General features: G+C 35.4%; 1 protein-coding gene and 1 long non-coding RNA gene across 3 annotated transcripts; both read left to right on the top strand.

The window, feature by feature from the left end:
• The first annotated feature begins 972 nt into the window (after positions 1-972).
• Positions 973-7,648, top strand: LOC135775319 (L-rhamnose-binding lectin CSL3-like). 2 transcript variants are annotated; one of them, XM_065285409.2, is made up of 12 exons: positions 973-1,120; positions 1,223-1,246; positions 1,471-1,527; positions 1,815-1,868; positions 4,780-4,915; positions 5,081-5,190; positions 5,267-5,323; positions 5,588-5,723; positions 5,802-5,908; positions 6,232-6,367; positions 6,458-6,564; positions 7,376-7,449. In XM_065285409.2, the coding sequence occupies exons 1-12, from the start codon at positions 1,090-1,092 to the stop codon at positions 7,393-7,395; spliced, it is 975 nt and encodes a 324-aa protein (XP_065141481.1). In that variant the 5' UTR covers positions 973-1,089; the 3' UTR covers positions 7,396-7,449. The 2 variants fall into 2 exon arrangements, with proteins under 2 accessions (XP_065141481.1, XP_073669122.1); XM_073813021.1 differs by lacking the exons at positions 5,802-5,908; positions 6,232-6,367 and having other exon boundaries at positions 7,376-7,648.
• A 7,886-nt stretch (positions 7,649-15,534) lies between these two features.
• Positions 15,535-17,137, top strand: LOC135775329 (uncharacterized). The gene is made up of 3 exons (XR_010543860.1): positions 15,535-15,777; positions 15,865-15,971; positions 16,917-17,137. It is a non-coding gene; the product is annotated as an uncharacterized lncRNA (long non-coding RNA).
• The last annotated feature ends 2,784 nt before the right edge of the window (positions 17,138-19,921 follow it).

The raw sequence follows: 19,921 nt of genomic DNA, 5'->3' as shown, positions 1-19,921 counted from the left end.
TCGGTTTCAAAGAAGCAAAAAAATCTTCATCATCAGATGAACTGTTGGCCAATTCCTTAGTGTGGTCCAAAGGCTCCAGAATAAATAACATTTAAATTAAACTGGCCACAAGCACAATTCAATTGGTTTGGTAAGAGCAAGGGAAAATAGAATGAAGTGATCTCTAAAAAATAAGTACTTTTTGGCTGTAAATAAAATTGTAAGGAGTAAAAAGTACTTTTTTTCCTTAAAAAAATGTAATAAAGTCAAAGTATTGTTATTAAATTGTACTCAAGTAAAGTAAAAATCTCCAAAAATAATACTTAAGTACAGTAATCAAGTAAAATTACTCAAGTACTTTACACCTCTGCAGGTCACTTGTCTTTCCAGACATTGCAGATGCCGGCAAATCATTGGCAGTGTGAATGAACAAAAAATCAAACGATCCCGGAAAAATCCAGGATGCATTTTCCGTGTATTTTCCGGAATGTCTGTGTGAAAAGGGCTTATGTAACGTTAAAACATCATTGGTAAGTGCCAGAAAATACAGAATGCGCAAGGACCCTTTGTCATGCCGATTGGTTTCCGCCATTGGGCCAATGGACGTTTTTCTCCTTACACCAACAATCAGTTACAGTTCTCTACGCCTTGCGCCTCTTAACTCCAACAGTTAAGAACGGCCTTTAATCTTTCATACATTTACATAACTCTCCTGTTTGATCTCAATATCTTCTTAATTTATCAAATGACTCAGACTGACTTGCCCAAATTCTCCTCTCACATGCAAACACATTTACTTGCATTTAAAATCATCCAACATTAATTTTCTATTGTTAATATTTGTTCTCTTTTAATGTTGTACATTTGCTGTCACAACGTAAACAACTGTGCATGGAATCTGGTGATTAACTTTATTCCTGTTAAGTAATTAAATAATGCCCTGCCCTACCCTTGGATTTTCAAGGCATTATAATTGTTGTTTTAATCCTTGACTGGCATTATAAAATGGTTAGATTTAGCCTTGCCTGCTATTCTGTTTCAGAACAAAACCAGGGTAAGTGAAGCTGAGCTTTTTCCTCTTGTTCAGCATCATTCATCTGCACAGTCAACATGCAGCAAGGAAGCATGAGCTTTATTTTCTGTAAGTATATTCATATGTTTTTAAAGAAAAACTACTTTGCTGTAGATATGAGCAGTGAAATATATACATTGTTACTAAACGTTTTCTTTTTTTTTTTTACAGTGTTGGTGCTACTTTGTCAATGTGGTAAGGATTAATTTTTATGTTTTATGTTAAAACAAATGTGCAAAAATTTAAAGTCATAGTGTGTGAACATTTAAATTATATATACATTTACTCATTTAGCAAAAGCTTTTATCCAAAGACTTACAAATGATGAAGCATTATTAGGAAGCTGGCAACAATAAAGCACACAAAGTGTTTGTTGTACTTTGATGTAAATGTGTATAAATAACTGTTTGTCTCTATAGGTGTCAAAGCCGTGATCCTTACCACCTGTGAAGGAGACACTGCTCAACTCAGCTGTGGTTAGTTCTGTGTATTATTTTGTATTTTGTTGTGTATGTGTGGATGCTCTATTCTATTTTATTCAAAACAACCCATGACATGAAAACAGTGGCAAGGCGTGTAAACAAAATAAATTAAAATTATTTTAGAATTTAAACACTTCCCTGTACAGGTCAAAAAATACAGCATTAAGAATCAGTTTTATCATGGTTGTTTTTGTAATAGTTAAGCGTTTTAAATGAAAACTAGAAGTAAATATAACACTAGCAATACTACTCTTTAAATGCTCTTTTCTTTCTCTTCTAAGATTTTACATCACATGTTATCGCCTGTGAGTCAGACACTGCCCGTCTCCAATGTGGTGAGTTCTCCAATTTTAAAAAAAACTTTTAAGCTCCATAAGAATATATAATATGTAAGGAATAATTGATGACGGGCCGTTGCATTATTAGAAAAATATATTTTTTGTCAATAATTAAAACGCCCAGAGTCAATTATTCCGCTTATACTACGGTTACCACGCCTCAAGACATTTATCACATAATATATTTAAAGGGATATGTCCAGTTTTTGTACTTAAATCGCTATTGTGATTATTTCTTCCGCGTCTCATCCAATGGCTCTTTTGCTTGTTCCAAAACATCATTTTAAAGCTGGTAATGGAGGCTTGAGCCGTTAGCATTCTAATGCAGTTATTAATGAAGTTTTTAGAAAGAGAGCAAGAGCGACAGAGACACACACAGAGAGAGAGAGAGAGATAGAGGGTGAGCGAGAGAGAGGACAAGCGAGCGCAAGAGAGATTGTGTGCACGAGGCTACCTCTGTACGTCTCAAACCAGCGCTGTTATTTCCTCTGAAAATTCTCCGTCATGTTGTTTTTGTTAGTCTGTTATTACAGTTAAAGCAACACCAAAGAGTTTTTTTACCTTAAAATAACGTTTCATCCACTCGAAACAGGGTGAACGGCACTTTCACATTCGCTTTGCAGCCCTCTATCGGCCAAAACCGCACTAAAGAAGTTTCCAACCGTCGGGTCGCGGTCCTGTAGTTCGAGTGAAAACTACAAAAACTTGCTTTACGACAGACCTACAATCCAATCAGAGCCAGCTTTGCTGCAGTAGGCTAAATTATTTACGACAGGGGAAATGGACAATCAGTAGGGGGATCAAAGAGCAAAAACTCTTTAGTGTTGCTTTAACTTAATTAATATAGTATATATACAGTGTTGGGGAAGTTACTTTAAAAAAGTAGTGTTTGCTCGTTACTCGTTACTTTTTAAAAAAGTAATCCATTACTTTACTTAGTTACCGCCTTTGGAAAGTAACTTTTTACGTTACTCGTTACTTTTACGTTACTTTTATGTTGCCTGACATTGGGCAGAACCCAATATCTGTTTCTAAATGTGTAGGCCTAAATAAAGTTATACTATGGAGGACAAAACAGGTATTTCTTTTGTGCTCTTTATTATAAAAAAGTATCAATAAGTTCCTTAGGAACAACATGGTAACCTCAAAATGAGTGATATGTCTCAAAATAAATTTATCTGAAAGTCTGTTTCTTCTGGGGGTAAGGACAAGACCTAGCAGGCTGAACAGCCTTTCCACTGGTGCACTGGATGGTGCAGGGCCGGCCCTGGCCAATTTGCTGCCCTAGGCAAGATTTCACCTGGTGCCCTTTAGAATCACAGAATCACAATTGTGTTCCAATCATTTTGTTCATAACTTACACAGAAACAAACTGCACAGCTTTGTCTTGTTTTTCTTTATTTTGAAAATATTTTGGAAACACACATGAACACATACACACAAAACCCTGTTACTCAGGTATTTGATCTTGACATTGTTAAAATCTTGTCTTTTTTACATGTTTTAACACTGTACATTTAAATTAAAATATTTAATTGTGTACAAGAAAACAGCTCTTATTAATGAATTATTAGTAGCATGTTGTATGTAGTGTCTCGGGAGATTGTGCTCATTGTTAAATAGCTTTGTGGCTATACTGCACTGGAGCGGCAGTTGTAAATATAAACCCAGAATTCAGCGAACGTCAAGAACAAGAAAAAAACAATAAGGCCAAGACGCGGGATTTAAATTACGTTACACGGACCATGTATAAATTTCAATGTTTCTGGACAGAAATACCAAATTTGTCTGGTATTAATAAGCTGCACATTGGAGTGCTGGCTGCTCCCCACGGTGCTGAAGACGCGTGATGGCACATATACACAGATATCTACGTGCAATCTATTGGAAAGTGGAGGAGTCATTAGTTGGGTTAGTAACGAAATTACAGCTTTTAAATAGAAGAAAAAAAGTTTTTTGTAAAGAGATATATTTTTTAAGTTTAAAAGTGCAGAACTCTTCTCAAGGGGAAGAAAGCTATACTTTTCCCCTGACGTGCAACCTATCGGAAAGCCCAGATGAGTTAGTTGGGTAAGTAAAATAATGAAATTATAGATTTAAGTACAAAATAGTATTTATATAAAGAGAAATATTGAAATAAAAAGTGCAGAACTCTTCTTAAGTGGAAGTAATAAAGTAAAATAACGAATAATAATTATATAATAACGAATAATAGTTTCCAATAGGTTGTACGTAAATATCTGTGCTGTCACCAGTACTCCGTCCGAGCGCGTCTTCAGGACCGCGGCCAGCACTCCAATGCGCAGCTTATTAATACCAAACAAAGTGAACAAGTTGGTATTTCTGTGCAGAAACATTGAAATTTAAACATGGTCTGTGTAACATTATGTAAATTCCGCGTCTCTGTCTGATTGTTGTTTCCGTTTTCTTGTTCTTGAAGTTCGCTGAATTCTGGGTTTATATTTAAACTGCCGCTTCAGTGCAGTATAGCCACAGAGCTATTTAACAAGCACGATCTTCCGAGATACTATGCTAAGATACAATTAATACAAAACGAAATTCACCTCAAACGGAGTGGGTAGACATGATTTTGACCACTTTATTAAGTTTGTTTTCGTAGAAACCTTTCTCTAAAGTGAATTTCGTTTTGTATTAATTGTATCTTAATTTCAATCAATGTTTTATCAACCAATTGCTTAAATTTAATAAATAAGAAATAAATAAAAGAAAACGATTTAGTTTTATATTTATGTTTAAAAAAATGTATTTCATTTAAACATAAATACGAAGCTGAATCGTTTTCTTTAATTTATTTCTTATTTATTAAAATCAATTACAATACTTTGTAACGCGTTACACACAACACTGTATATATATAAGCTTTATAATGTTACTTTTCTATCAACAGACCAGGGACGCATTCAAGTCCTTTCAGCCAATTATGGACGTAGAAACAGTGCAACCTGCTCCAGTGGAAAACCAGCCAACCAGATCTCAAATGTTCAATGCAACCAGGGTTCATCCCTAAGTGTGCTGGCCAATCGGTAAGAACATTGTAAACATTATTAGGACATCAAATGTTTTTTTTATATATATAAATGGCTGCCAGTCAGTAAGAACAGCGTAAACATTAATTATGGCTTAAAGGACATTGATATGTTTCTTGCAATGTATTTTTTTAACTTTTCTTTATTGTTGTGTGTTGACAGATGTGATGGACGAAAATATTGTTCCATTTCAGCGAGTAACATAATTTTTGGTGATCCATGTGTAGGAACTTACAAATATCTGGACGTGTCCTACATCTGTATACCATCAGGTAAGTTTATATTAACACTCTCATTTAAAGAAGTGTTTATATTCATCTACATGAATGGCTGTTTGTCTCTCTACAGGTGCAGTACTATATAAACGGACTTCTTGTGAGGGAGGCACATTCAGAATCAACTGTAGTAAGTTTCAATTGATCTGTATAGAAGAGTTTGGTTCCATGTTATTATTGTGTTATTATGTTTTAATTGTGTTTTCTTGTGCTACTTAGCTGTATTTTTTGTTATTAAGGCTTAAATCAAAACATACCAACTGGAATGCAATTAATTGGACAGCATAATTAAAAAACAATAATTAAACATAAATAAAACCTAATTGAAAAGATTTCTTGTGGTTTATAAAAAAAAGAGATCATTTTCATGAGTAATGCTACTTTTTTTCAACAGACAAACGGTTTATTAAAGTGCTTTCTGCCAATTATGGGCGAACAAACAGAGCAACCTGCTCTACTGGAAAACCAGCTAACCAAATCTCAAATGTTCAGTGCACTCAGAATTCATCCCTAAGTGTGCTAGCCGCTCAGTAAGAACACTGTTAACATCATTATAAGGACATAAACATGTTTTTTTATTTATTTGATTTTATTCTCTTTATTTACAGATGTGATGGAAAACAGGCTTGTTCCATTTCTACGAGTAACACAGTTTTTGGCAATCCCTGTGTAGGAACCTACAAATACTTGAATGCGTTCTACATTTGTTACCCAAGTAAGTTAATATTTTTATCCTGTTATATATGTGCACATTACAGATCCTTCATTCTAGACTCTTAGACTGAACTAGTTTACATATACCGTCTCGGTTACGTATGTGACTGACGTATTGCTTCACGGGACCAATCTGCTTCGAGAAACTTTTCAAAGGGCCAATGAACTTTGCCATGCAGTATTTGCATTCAGGGAATTAAATGATGGTTAAATGTTCAACATGTTTAGTCCTGTATGAGGCCATAAAATATTGGCAAATATAATTTGTTTCTTTGTCTTTTTGTTCACACACAAACACTTATGTATTATACATTTTATCAACAGATAATCACTTCATAAAAGTGTCTGCAGCCAATTATGGGCGAACAAACCATGCAACCTGCTCTTCTGGACGACCAGCTGGTCAGATCTCAAATGTTCAGTGCTCTCAGAATTCATCCCTAAGTGTGCTGGCCACTCAGTAAGAACACTGTAAACATAACAAGTTACACGACGTTATAATGCTTGCCATTAGTCTTTTAAATATTGCTTTAATTCTGTGTTTTAACAGATGTAATGGAAAACAGGTTTGTTCCATTCCTGCAACCAACACAGTTTTTGGGGATCCCTGTGTAGGAACCTACAAATACCTGAATGTGTCCTACACCTGTGGCCCGAGTAAGTTAGTAACTGTTATATAGTTGCGATTTCATTACCCTTTACAACGCACAAACTGAAATTGTGAATTTAAAATATGCCCAATGAAAACATTTTTATGCTCACATACACTCATTTTTCAGGATCACCTGATGTGAATAGAAGCCACATGAACATTACTTTAAAATGTGAAATGCACTATAACCTGCCAAAAACACCTAATATGTGAATGCTCTTAAGTATAAGGGGCTTTTCTTGCCATTAATGCTTGGTTAACACACCTGCTTCTACTTCGATTAAAACTAATAGCTACTGTGATGGATATATCTATATAGCTGCAGTATACATAAACCTACCATCATACATCGCCTCGGTTTTTGGAATAAGTTAACGTAAGAGGAAACATTTAGTTTTTTGTTCCATAACATTGATTAAATGAAAACGCTGTTATTTCACAATGGTGTGTTATCAACATATCGCAAAATATCAACAAGTAATGGAAACAAGGCTTACCACATACAAAAGTTTTTGTTAAAATGGTGATCTATATCTGACCATACTGGCTTGGACAACTATAAATGTAGGTGGACAGTTTGTACAGCACTGTGAAACTTATTTCATACATTATTGTGTGTGTGTGTGTGTGTGTGTGTGTGTGTGTGTGTGTGTGTGTGTGTGTGTGTGTGTGTGTGTGTGTGTGTGTGTGTGTGTGTGTGTGTGTGTGTGTGTGTGTGTGTGTGTGTGTGTGTGTATATATATATATATATTATTGCCTTTATAGTAGACTTCATTGCAAATATTTTTATAATTTTTATGATTTTTTACTATGTAGACCCAGTCTCTTTGGCCTAGAAGTGAAAACATGGACAACTCAGAAATCATCTCTATTTCTGTGACCTTCTGTAGAGTGAGGTGGAAATCTTCATGAGATTTAATAAATGGTAATTTTAACGAGCATGTTTCAAACATTGTGTAATATCTGAAATCAGAGGATGTTTGTCATAATTGCCTTTAATCACAATTTTTTTCTTGATTTATAATGAATTTTGGAGTAAGGTAATTTTTTTCCTAATGTAACCAACTGTGTCTGTTCAATAAATTGCTTTCAAATGCAAACTCTTTTCTGTGTTTCCAGAGGGTAAATAAGATGGACCTCATTAGTTTATCTATCCATCCATACATTAGCCTGCTACAACAAAACTTGATGTATGTATGATGCGAAATAGGTTCTTACCTAAAAGACCAGGGGCCTCATGTTTAAAACTTTGGGTAGATTTCATCTTTAAAGGGACATTACACTTTTTTTTAAAATATGCCCATTTTCCAGCTCCCCTAGAGTTAAACGTTTGATTTTTACCGTTTTGGAATCCATTCAGCTGATCTCTGGGTCTGGCGCTAGCACTTTTAGCATAGCTAAGCATAATCCATTGAATCGGATTAGACCATTAGCATTGTGCCAAAAAATTACCAAAGAGTTTCGATATTTTTTTCTATTATAAACTTGACTCTTCTGTAGTTACATTGTGTACTAAGACCGACGGAAAATTAAAAGTTGTGATTTTCTTGGCAGATATGGCTAGAAACTATACTCTCAAACTCGTGTTATAATCAAGGACTTTGCTGCTGTAACATTGCTGCAGCAGGCGTATTGATATTACGCAGTTCCCGAAAATAGTCCCCTTGGTTACTTTCAATAGCAGGGGACTATTTTCAGGCAGTGCCAGTGCGTAATATTACTAAGCCTGCTGCAGCCATATTATATCAGCAAAGTCACTGATTATTACACCAGTAATCTATATGCACAAAAACTCCAGAAACTGTGCAAAATTCCATTGATAAATCCCAGTCAGTGGAAGACTGGGCATACGTGCATCTCCGCCCCATCTCCCCTCCGAAACAACCATATATGGAGAGGACAACGCTTAGTTTAACTGGGCATAATGTTATCTATATATCATTTTAATATGGAGTTTCCATCCATGTGACGCTACTTTTCACGAAATTATAAAAACACTGTTTTAAATACTGGGATTGTCAAAGATGATACTGGTTTCACATATTGTCAGACAGGTGTTTAAACATTTTTAATGAAAAACTCAAGATTAATGTTTTTGACCAGCGGATGGTGGAGATCGATTCGGGTCGTCTTTAGAATTGGCTGAGAATTATTATAGAATTATCTGAGGTGGCAAGTGAATCAAAACATTATGCCATTGAACTTGACTTAATGCAAGACTGCAATATTACATATCTTATAGAGAATAGGCCACCATGTATAAGTAGACGACTCCAGTATATAAACGCAAGTTTTGTGTTAAGTGTTTCCTTTAATAAAACATAAAGACAATGATGTATTACGCGGCGCAGCCATAAGGCATTAAGATAGTAATATTAAAAACAAAATTCAATACAAACCTTTAAAACAATTCATATAAACCCGAAGTGTAAGAACGTCTCTCTATATTAGGCTACACTAATAATGTACTGTACCCTATTTTATTATAATGTCCTAGTACATGTGCTTTTAAAATGAAGACCATCTGCACAGTTATTCCATTTGAACATATGCCAACATGGTAAGTGATTTTATACTGCTGTCAAATGTACAATGTGTGTAAAATAAACAATACAATGGAATTTTAGTATGTGGCCACTTCCAACTCAACCTCCATTGTCTTTTTATTATATAATGCAAACACAGTAAGTGACTCTATTGACATGTGCTGAATAACAAAGGGAAAAACAAAACAAAACAGAAACAAATAAAACAAACAAACAAACATATTCACTGCCCATGCAAAGTCAATCTGATAGCTTTTGTGTATTGTGAGTGTATGTTTGCATGAAAGCTGAAGGGTTATTTAGAGTGATGCATACGGGTTTAGCAAAGTAGGCTATAATTCAGTCAATAATGAGATTAAAGGTACAATTTGTAAGATATTTTCTGTAAAATATCCAAAAAAACACTAGTCCGGGGTTATATATTATGTCCAGCTGATTACTAACAATATCTATAATGTTTTCAACTACTTGTAAATTATGAGAAAATTGCTACCCTAAACAGTGACACGGGGAAGTGCAGTCGCCTGTAAATGACGTTAATATCTACGTTACCCTTTGTTACCACCTTTACTGACGTAAAAACTGACAACAGTGTCGTAGACAAATGCAGAAGTAATATCGTCTGTCGGGCCACTCGCTTTTTTATGGTAAGTTTGTTCATCTGAACACTTAATTCTGTGCTGTGTTAACAAACCATCGTATTGGACTAATACTGTAACATCTATGACTAAAAATTGCTTTTTGAACATTACATGAAACCTTACATAACGGGGAAAAAAAACGATGTCATCAAACACAACATTTATAAAACTTGATTACTTTACCTCATGTGTAACATGATTTCTCTTTCCCGTCTGATTGATGGCCATCAGCTTTTTGGTTAAAAACAACAAATCCCATCAGTTCACTCTGCTTCAGAGCATCATTAATCTACATCATTGTTATTGATTTGATCTGGCGCCCTCTAGCGGCACAGATTATACAAATTGCATCTTTAAAGCAAAGTCCTAAGTGGGGGGGTGGGGGTGCTGAGAGAGATGACAGAGAGTTGTTGTATTGTATTGTGAGGATTGTTTTCTTTGCGATGGTTAGCGCCACCAAAAGTAACTGACTATTTGCATTGTTAAAGTTAGTTGCTGCTAAGTCGTTACATCCCATAATGACATTCAATGATTTAGTGACACTTTCCCAAAACTGTTTAATTGGAGTGCTATGCATGCGTGAATCTGTATTTGGGTTATTTTGTGTGCAATATGAGCAGATTTTTTAGGTGAACCCCATTTTGAACAACTTCCATCCAGTTAGGTGATCTATGGAGTACTTTCTACTGTATGAGTTGCAGGTTGGCATTTTTGGTCATCGAGTAAATATTTTTGCATATTTGAGTCCAGAAATAGGGATCAGGAGTAATGGATAAATCTGAATGCTGCTAACAATATATATATAGCCTACTGTGTACAAACAACAATAATAATAACACTACTATACATCGTTTATAAGGTCTACGGGTTTAGCATCAGTGGTGTCCGTTTTGAGATTAAATTGCTCTAGCATCATAAATATAGTATTTTATTACAGAAGTCCAGATGACAACATGCATAATATAAACTGACTCCTTACCTTTGTGCTGGTATAAGGAACGCGAATCGAATCCAGTCTGTTTCAGATGTGTGAATAACCCATAAAAACTCTCCAACAAAGTACATCCAATGACCATTTTTGTCCAAAAATGAGTATAATCCGTGAAATATAGATATATTTTCAATTGTTTACATCAGATTTCAGATGCACGTCTTGTAATAGATTATAATATACAATCTGAGGACTATTTACATCGTAACACTTGTATATGAGATCACACTCGCGTTCAAAACCAGCGCTCAAACTTGATTGTACAAGTAGGCGGGAGTATAATACATAATATCCAAACAGCGCTGTCAAATATCGTGACGTCATCTGACTCGCGCGTTCCTCCAATGACTTCATGGAAAATATTGATAGACAGAACGTGTAGCCAATTAGAACACGAATTCAACGATCTTTGTGTGAAGCTTTATTTCCTGGTGTGGATACGGCATTTTATACGCTTATATAAGGATAAACAATAAAAAGAACGAACGTGTATGCATGTAAACAAAAGACTTTTATTTTGTGGCTGACTGGCACTTAGAAAAGGCACTAGTCTTACAAAAACTCTTGCAAGAACCTCATTTTTGGGTCTATTGACTTCAAACGTGAAATATAACTTCTTTAGACTTGTGGCTTTGGCCTCATTGCATTTCTAGGTTTCACACATATATTTATCATTAAGATTTTTAGTGTTAAAAAAGATCTTATGCAAAAAAAAATTTTATTACAATGTACTTCAGCCTCTCTAACTTTTTACATTTTTATCTTAAAATAATTTTGAAACATGGAAAACGAAGCTCAATTCTTTCTAGTCTTCTATCTAATGATACCACAGTTATGCTTATACTATAAATGGTTGAGTAAAAACAGCCCTTTTAGTGAAAGTAGGTTTTTTCATGGTTTTGGGCCAGAATGGGGGTGCTTTTCAAGAGGTGTTAATAGTCTTCTGTATATTTTTTAGAGTATTTTTTTTAGGGATGGATACATTAATTAATTCTGCAGTTAATGTTGACAGATCTGTATACATTTCCTGAATGTTAATTTTTGACTGGATAGATGACTTAATTTGTAAAAAAAATAAAAAAATAAACGATTGCTCCTGATATTCTAGTAAGATATGTTGTAGTTGTGTGATGCCCTTTTCTGCCTTGTGGCTTTTTGTTAATTGTGAAATCTAGGTAATTCCAAATGGGGGTGTATATAGCATCTTTTTCAATGATTTTTGTGTGAGCATATCAGTGAACACCCCTGACCACTTGGTGAGTTTCACATTTTTGTAAACGAAAGTTTAATGCATTTTAGGAAGGATTGTTCCAGTGCACCATTAAACCCATTGTAGAGGTGTGAGGTGAAACGCAAACACGCGAAAATTTTCAGGGCAGCCGCAAATGTGGAAATTTCAGTCAAAACCATTCTATTTCACCATAAACAATTTGAAAACAGGGCTTTAAGTCTAAATTACCGAACTTGTCCTTTAAACAAGTATTTAACTCCTTTTACATGAATAGTTGTTTGTCTCTCTACAGGTGCAATAATACAGAAACGGACTACTTGCAGGGGCGAAAATCTCATCTAAATGTTGGGGGGGACAATAAACATAAAATTTTTCAAGAACAATTTTTGAAGGGGACACCAATAATACAGGCAAAATTGTACTTGCAAGGAAATGGGTACAGATAGAAAACGTTTCTCTTTCTCTATGAACGGACGCAAATTTAATTTTAATACATATGAATGCAGAGGTGAAAAGAGTAATACAATTTTCTACTTAAGTAATAGTAAAGTTACTTTAATAATATGTTACTTAAGTAAAAGTAAAGTTACTTTAATAATATTTTACTTAAGTAAAAGTAAAGTTACTGGTCTAAAAATCTACTCAAGTAAAAAGTCATTTTAATTTTAAGAGTTACTTTTTTACAGCGGGGAGAGGTTTCTAGTATAGTTCACAAAGGAAGGATATATACATCTCAAACTATGTTTTTAATTGTAAACATCTCTACAATTAAAGTGCAATAACAAATGTTAATAAAATAAAAAGCTTTTTATAACTAAGAAACATTTATGGAATTATTTAATGATTTTTACAGGTGAGTTATGCACTTTTGAAGCAAAAATAATATGAGGTCAGCAGCTAGTAAATACAATCATTATATGAAGGTTGTAATTGATGTATTGCTGGTAACATACATTGTTATTAAACTATATACATAAATGAACATATAATGAGATGAGTGCCATGGCTATACACTATACATCCTTTACACGTTTATTAGCTCCCAGACCTGTGTACCTGATGTCTTTCAATCTATCTCTCTCGCGCTCTCTCTCTCTCTGCAATGTCTAATGATCTGCGCATTCTCGAGGACGTTCTCAAGTTGTTTGACTTGACGCGAAGCTGCTAGACCTCGGAAGATAATGCGCATGTATTAAAAATGCATCGTGCAAATTAGCGGTTAAACACGGTCGGCAATTCTCAAACTCCGTACTCAAGAGCATGAACCCTACCTGAATGAAACAATCGCTTTGCGTCAATGGCCAGGGGTTTCTTTCGTAAGAATTGAATTGAGGGTCTGCATTAGCCTGCGCCTGTCTCGTCCCTCTCCATGGTTCTTTTTGCGCGTTCCCCCGCCCATCAATCAATCATCCGACCGTGGCGCGTCTTTATCACCTTACTTTTTTATTTATTTTTACTCAGTAACGGATATGATTTAACATGTAGCGAAGTAACCAACAATACTTTAAACATACTTAAGTAAAAGTAAAGTACAGATTTTAAAAACTACTCAAAGTAAAAGTACACAAAAAACTCAGTTACAGCAAGGTGAGTAAATGTAATTTGTTACTTTCAGCTCTGCCTCACCTCTGCATGAATGCATAAAAATGTTTTCTTGATCGTTTATCTGCTTCTGTTCTCAGAAAACGAAATATGTTCATGTTTATATGTCAAAATAGTCCAGTTTTAAAACATATGAGGATAAACTGATAAGTGATGGGAAACGTTGTATTGTATATAGCTTATTAACGCGTCGGCTCCGTACACTTCTCTACCACCGGAATGTGTGGTGGTGAGGTAAAAGGGGCGTGGGCAGTGGACCAAACCACTGTGAGGCAAGGGAGGGGGAATCCAAATATTTAAAACGTTTTTTTGTTGTTGCTCCGTTTGCATTTGTATTGTTTCACTTCTTACACAACTAGTTTAAGTATTATAAATCATTAAATTATTTTCAATACACATATTCTAATGATAATTTAGGGGGGACAACCCTCAGATAGGGGGGGTCCTGTCCCCCCCGACCCCCCCGGGATTTCCGCCCATGACTACTTGTGAGGGAGACACAATCAGTATCAACTGTAGTAAGTTCAAATTGATCTGTGTGTGTGTGCTATGTGGATTGTTAAAAAAACTAAAAAAACAAATACATTTTCTAAAGAAATGCTACTTTTTGTCAACAGATAATCGGTTTATTAAAGTGCTTTCAGCTAATTTTGGGCAAACAAACACTGTAACCTGCTCTACTGGACGACCATCTAATGAGATTTCAAATGTTCAGTGCATTCAGAGTTCATCCCTAAGTGTGCTTGCCAATCAGTAAGAACATTGTAAACATTATTAGGAGATCAAATCTTTTTTATATATACACTGTAAAAAAAAATCCGTAGAAATTGCAGCTGGGTTGCCGGTAATTTACCGTAGATTTAAATTTATGTTATTTACTGGCAACATTTTGTTCAAAGTTAAATGAACATTTAACATTTACAAGTCTTTGTCTTTACAGAGTAAAACTAAAAAAACAGCATCAAGAAAAACGTTCTGGAAACAAAATCTGAAGCAAAAAACAGAAAAAGGTTGATGATGATTTCTGGTTCCCAGAATACTTTGCATGAGGCTGTTATTGTGTAGTTTTATTCTGTAAAGATAAAGACTTGTTAATATTTAAAATTTATTTAACTTTGAACAAACTCTTGCCAGTAAATAACATAAATTTAAATCTACGGTAAATTACCGGCAACCCAGCTGCAATACCATTGTAATTACTACGGATTTTTTTTACAGTGTATATATAAATGGCTGTAATTCTCTTTATTTACAGATGTGATGGGACACACGCTTGTTCTGTTTATGCGAGTGCCACAGTTTTTGGTGATCCATGTCCTCTTATTTTCAAATACTTGAATGTTTCCTATATTTGTCACCCAAGTGAGTTATTTTAATGCTATATACAGTACAGATAGGCTACCTCATTCTAGACTTAACTAGTTCTCGTAACTACTTGATAGATATTTAAACATGTTTGTTAAACCAAATATATAAGTGGGCTATTGACACAAGTGGGGATTTCTAAGTGAGCTATTGACACAAAATTTCCACCAAATCAAGCATCGAATATTGAGTTCATACAAAGAAATCAGAACATTTAAGTATACAAGTTGAGTCATAATATATAAAATGAAATGACACAGGGAATAAGTATCAAACACACTTTATTTAATACTTTGTAGAAAAGCCTTAAGATTTCTGCAGTGTTGCCAACTATTATCCATTGGTAGTAGCTAAAGTCTGCTCAGAAAGACACTAAATGTCCCTGGATGATCTCATGTTTTAATTTGCATATTTACAGCATCATTGCATTGTATTTGCATTCAGAGCGCTTTAGATCAGAGTGCCCAAGTGTGCTTTGCAGGGCACAGGTTGCATGTTTTTGGTCATAATTAAAAAAATATATAGTCTGCTATGAATAATGCCAGGGACACACTGGGCAATTTTAAACCACTGGGCGACCACAGATGTAAGGACAGTTTGAAGTGATTTTTAACTAATTTTGCCTTGTTTTGGGCGCTTTTTAGAGATCTTTTAAACGCAAAATTGCTTGCTGGGCAAACACTTGTGTTATACTATTTATCAACAGACAATCAGTTTATAAAAGTGTCTGCAACCAATTACGGGCGTACAAACAGCACAGCCTGCTCTACTGGAAAACCAGCTGACCAGATCTCAAATGTTCAGTGCACTCAGAGTTCATCCCTAAGTGTGCTGGCCACTCAGTAAGAACACTGTAAACATAACAAGTTATGGGACATTCAAATTATTGCCTTTATTCTTTTAAAAAAAGGGTTTATTCTGTTATACAGATGTGATGGACTAAAAGATTGTTCTGTTCCTGCAAGTACCACAGTTTTTGGTGATCCTTGTGCAGGAACCTACAAATACCTGAATGTGTCCTACACCTGTGGCCCAGGTAAGTTAGTAACTGTAATATAGTTGTGTTTTCATTACCCTTTAAATTGTGCAAATTTAAATTGTGAATTCAAAATATGCCCAGTGAAAAAGATCATTTTTTTAAACTGCAAAATCATGTACAGGTATAACCTCACAGAAACACTGTGGCCGCTCCAAAGTAAGGGGTTGCCATTAATGCTTGGATAACATGCCTGTATCATGTTTACAAATACCAGCTAGTGCATCCTCTATCATACATGCGAAAGTTTGGGCACCCCTGGTAAAAATTTATGTTAATGTTAACCATTAGGGGTCGTTCAAATATCGCGTATTTTGCACGATCAAGTTTGTTATTTCAAATGTAGGTGCGTGGTATGCACTCTCATAAGAGACGCGGAAGAGTGCACATGTTCGTTTTTTTTCCAGGCCCGTCAATGGAAGATGAAATGATCTCCAAAAGGCATACAGTTACAGATGACACATTGGGCCCTTTTTTACCGATCTAAGCGCATTGTCTAAAGTGCACTGTCTAAACGGGCATGTTTAATTTTACTTTTGCTTATTTAACAACAGGGAAAAATGGTTTGTGCGCCAAGCGCACAGTCTAAAGGGTTGTTTCTATACTCATATTGAGTAATGGGTGTACTACTGAGTAATCGCTTGTTCACATTAACAGAAATTTTGACAGGGGTGCCCAAAGTTTTGCATGCCACTATACAAATAAACCTATAAACACTGGTCGGCATGATTTTTGGGAGGACAAAATTATGTTTTTATTGCATAACGGTTAATGGAAACTGTGTTATTTTACAATGTTGTTTTACCTTAAAATCTGCAACCATTTAAGAACAAATGTTTTCCCCAGTCTCTCTATAATGCAGTTTATACCATACAGTGCCATGTTATTGCCTAAGATTTAACAGCAAATATTGTTATAAATGTTATAATTTTTTTTACAATGTAGACCCAGCCAATTTAACCTAGAAGAGAAAATATCGACACATCAGAAATCATCTCTGTGACCAGAGTGAGGTGGAAATCTTCTGGTTTATTTATTCCTCTGTTTTTTCATGAGATTTAATAATTAAATTTAATAAATGTAATTTTGTATTAGAACGAACATGTTTATACCATTGTGTAATATCTTAAATCAGTGGAAGTTTGTCATAGTTGCTTTTAATCACTTTTTTTTCTTTTGATTTATCCTGAATTTTGGTGTAAGGTTCATTCTGTCCTTATATAACCAACTGTGTTTGTTTAATAAATTGCTTATAAATGCAAGCTCTTCTCTGTGTTTCCACTGAAATGTTACTATTGTTCAGATGTGTTTGATTGGCGTTGGAGGTAAACTTTGCAGGAAAGTAGAGCTTGATGACGTATGCAGCCCGCATATGTGACCTGTGTAGACTGAATCCTTCAGATTCAACAACAGCTGCAAACCGTGATGATCCCGCGATCTAATGCTTTGATTTGAGGCAGATTTGAAAGCCTGTTGAAGACCTGTTTTCGAGGACATTAAAACACGTCGCCAAGGAAGCGAAAAGGGGATTTAAAACGACAACGCGACAGGAAAAACAACAAGACCAAAGTCAATATTGGAGTAATGTTAGTTTTCCAAGATGGAGCTCAAGGGACACCGAAGTTGCCTACTTTCTATCTTCTCCACAGGTAATTCAGCATATTCGTTTACATCTATACAGTCTATGTTGTAAACTTGAAGTTTTATAGTTCCTTGGCTAACTATAGCATGGTTATGCATAGGGCTGGGTATCGATTCAGATGTTCCAGATCGATTCAATTTCGATTCACAAGCTATCAAATCGATTTCGATTCTCAATTAAATTTTTGATTCCGGTTCTCGGGCCGGTTTTTATACTCGATTCAACTCAATGAATATAAATTTAATACACATACTATATTAAAAAAAAACAGTGAACGTAAGTTTACAAGTGGGTAATTAATAAAAAGAAATGAAAAGCCACAACACTATCGTTGTCGTCTTGCTTGCGAAATCTAAAATGCTTCCATACCTCTGACTTTTTATGTGAAGGTGGCATCAACGTCGATGAAGCACCTAAAACTGCCATTTTAAGCACTGAATGAATGAATGACAGGCTCCTTGGTAACATCGCGCAAGACAATAAGAAGACTAGTAATTTGATTAACGTTAATCTTACGTTCAATGTTTGCAGAAAAAAACGTGGAAAAAAATTGATTCTGCTCTTTGAGAATCGATTCTGAATCGACCACGTAAAAAAAAAACGATGAATCGAAAAATCTATTTTTTTGCCCAGCCCTATGCATAACACTTGTTAGTGTAAACACGCATGTGGTTTAATGGTTTCGAACAGCCACACGCCATCTCTCCGCCCATTTATGTAATCTGAGGTACTGAGATAAATGTTTTTCATCTTTTCTGACCTCTAGCACAAACACACGGTGACAGCCCTATTTTTAGCCTTCATTGATAAAACTAATGCCGCTGATCTGCCCGTCTTTCGTTTCATTTTACAAGCGTGTGAAAGTTGAGCGATCTTATTTCACCAATATCAGAGAAAGCTCTTACATATACACGGACATGTAACATGTTTACTTAAAACATAAGCATTGGACTCTGACATAATATTAGTTCGCGTCCATTTAAACCCGTCGTTACTCCCGCTCATGATTAAATGACAGGAGAGGGACTCGTCCACAGACCATCCCCTCAGTAATCTGGAGAGAAGCGGTCGAAAATGGACAAAAAGAGACGGATTTAAACACTAAGTGTAAAAATGATGTGTCTCTCTCGTCCACTTGTGATCCGATCAACGAAAACACATCTTAATACCAAGTGTAACAGCCCCTGGGATATTTTTCCTCGCGTCGATGAAAAAGGAGTGTCTAAGCTACGTTTTTTGTATGTTATTTTTTAAGCGGACATATCATGAAACTCAGACTTTTTCCATGTTTAACATAAATCTGTGTGCTTTGACGGATCACAGGCAAAGGACATTGCAAATTGTTCATTTTTTTCATTGCTTTTGCTTTGTAGCTACTGGAAGCCATGTCAACCTTGGCATGACACAGCCACCGTACGAGTTAAAGAGGCCCTTCCACATAAAACCGTTTTTACTTGTATTTTTTGATATGTGTTAGGTCCATATGTGTTTGTGTTGTGTTGTGAATGTGAAAATTAACTTCCACCTCCTCCGTCTGCTCTAGCCACTGAAAAGAAAGAAGCGGAGAAATCAGGTCAGTTTGAAAAGCTTATAAGTGTGAGGTGTAACTGATCGAGGTCATTACTATTCATGAGCTCTTCAACTTGAGACTGCGCCCACATATTACGTGTAGTTGAGTTAATTTTCATAACAAGTTACAGCAAGGATGGCTAAACGTTAACCGTACCATATTCGGGCCATTGTTTTTCGTCAAGAGACATCATTCCTATTAAACGAGGGAATCATAACAGTTGCTACATGTTTGGATGTTCAGAAGAACGCTGGATTTGTAGAGAGACTGCGATTAAAAAGCAATGCTCCTCTATCAATATTGGATCCGAACGTAATGGTGGCGCAGCTTATGTGAGTAAAACACTTTAGTGCTATATGTGTCACTGTGGTGGCCGATGTTTTCTCTTCCGAGGAACGCGAATTCATGCTGCACACGCTTTGAAAGGGTTTATGATAAAAGACACGCGTGTTTGTGGGAGTACAACACTTTAGTACTATGTGTCACTGTGGTGGTCGGTGTTTTCTCTTCCGAGGGACGCGAATTCATGCTGCACACGCTTTGAAAGGGTTTATGATAAAAGACACACGTGTTTGTGGGAGTACAACAGGGTTCTTGCAGGTTTCAGCAAGTTAAATTTAAGACCCTTTTAAGACCATTTTGAGAAAAATTTAAGACCAACACGACACATTACTAGAAGCATTCAAATGATCTTAGAAATTCTCAAAACTTTCTATTTTTATTGATTCAGTTATAGAA

The sequence above is a fragment of the Paramisgurnus dabryanus genome, chromosome 21, assembly GCF_030506205.2.
Source record: "Paramisgurnus dabryanus chromosome 21, PD_genome_1.1, whole genome shotgun sequence".
NCBI lineage: Eukaryota > Metazoa > Chordata > Actinopteri > Cypriniformes > Cobitidae > Paramisgurnus > Paramisgurnus dabryanus.
Note: the sequence above shows the minus strand (reverse complement) of the source record. Positions and strands in the feature narration are given on the sequence as shown.

What these genes read in the sequence shown, in the direction of transcription:
- LOC135775319 (XM_065285409.2), top strand. Translation starts at nt 1,090, where the DNA reads ATGCAGCAAGGAAGCATGAGCTTTATTTTCT. An exon ending in AAGCATGAGCTTTATTTTCT is followed by an intron (nt 1,121 to 1,222) that starts GTAAGTATATTC and finishes TTTTTTTTACAG; the next exon opens with TGTTGGTGCTACTTTGTCAA. An exon ending in CTAAGTGTGCTAGCCGCTCA is followed by an intron (nt 5,724 to 5,801) that starts GTAAGAACACTG and finishes CTTTATTTACAG; the next exon opens with ATGTGATGGAAAACAGGCTT.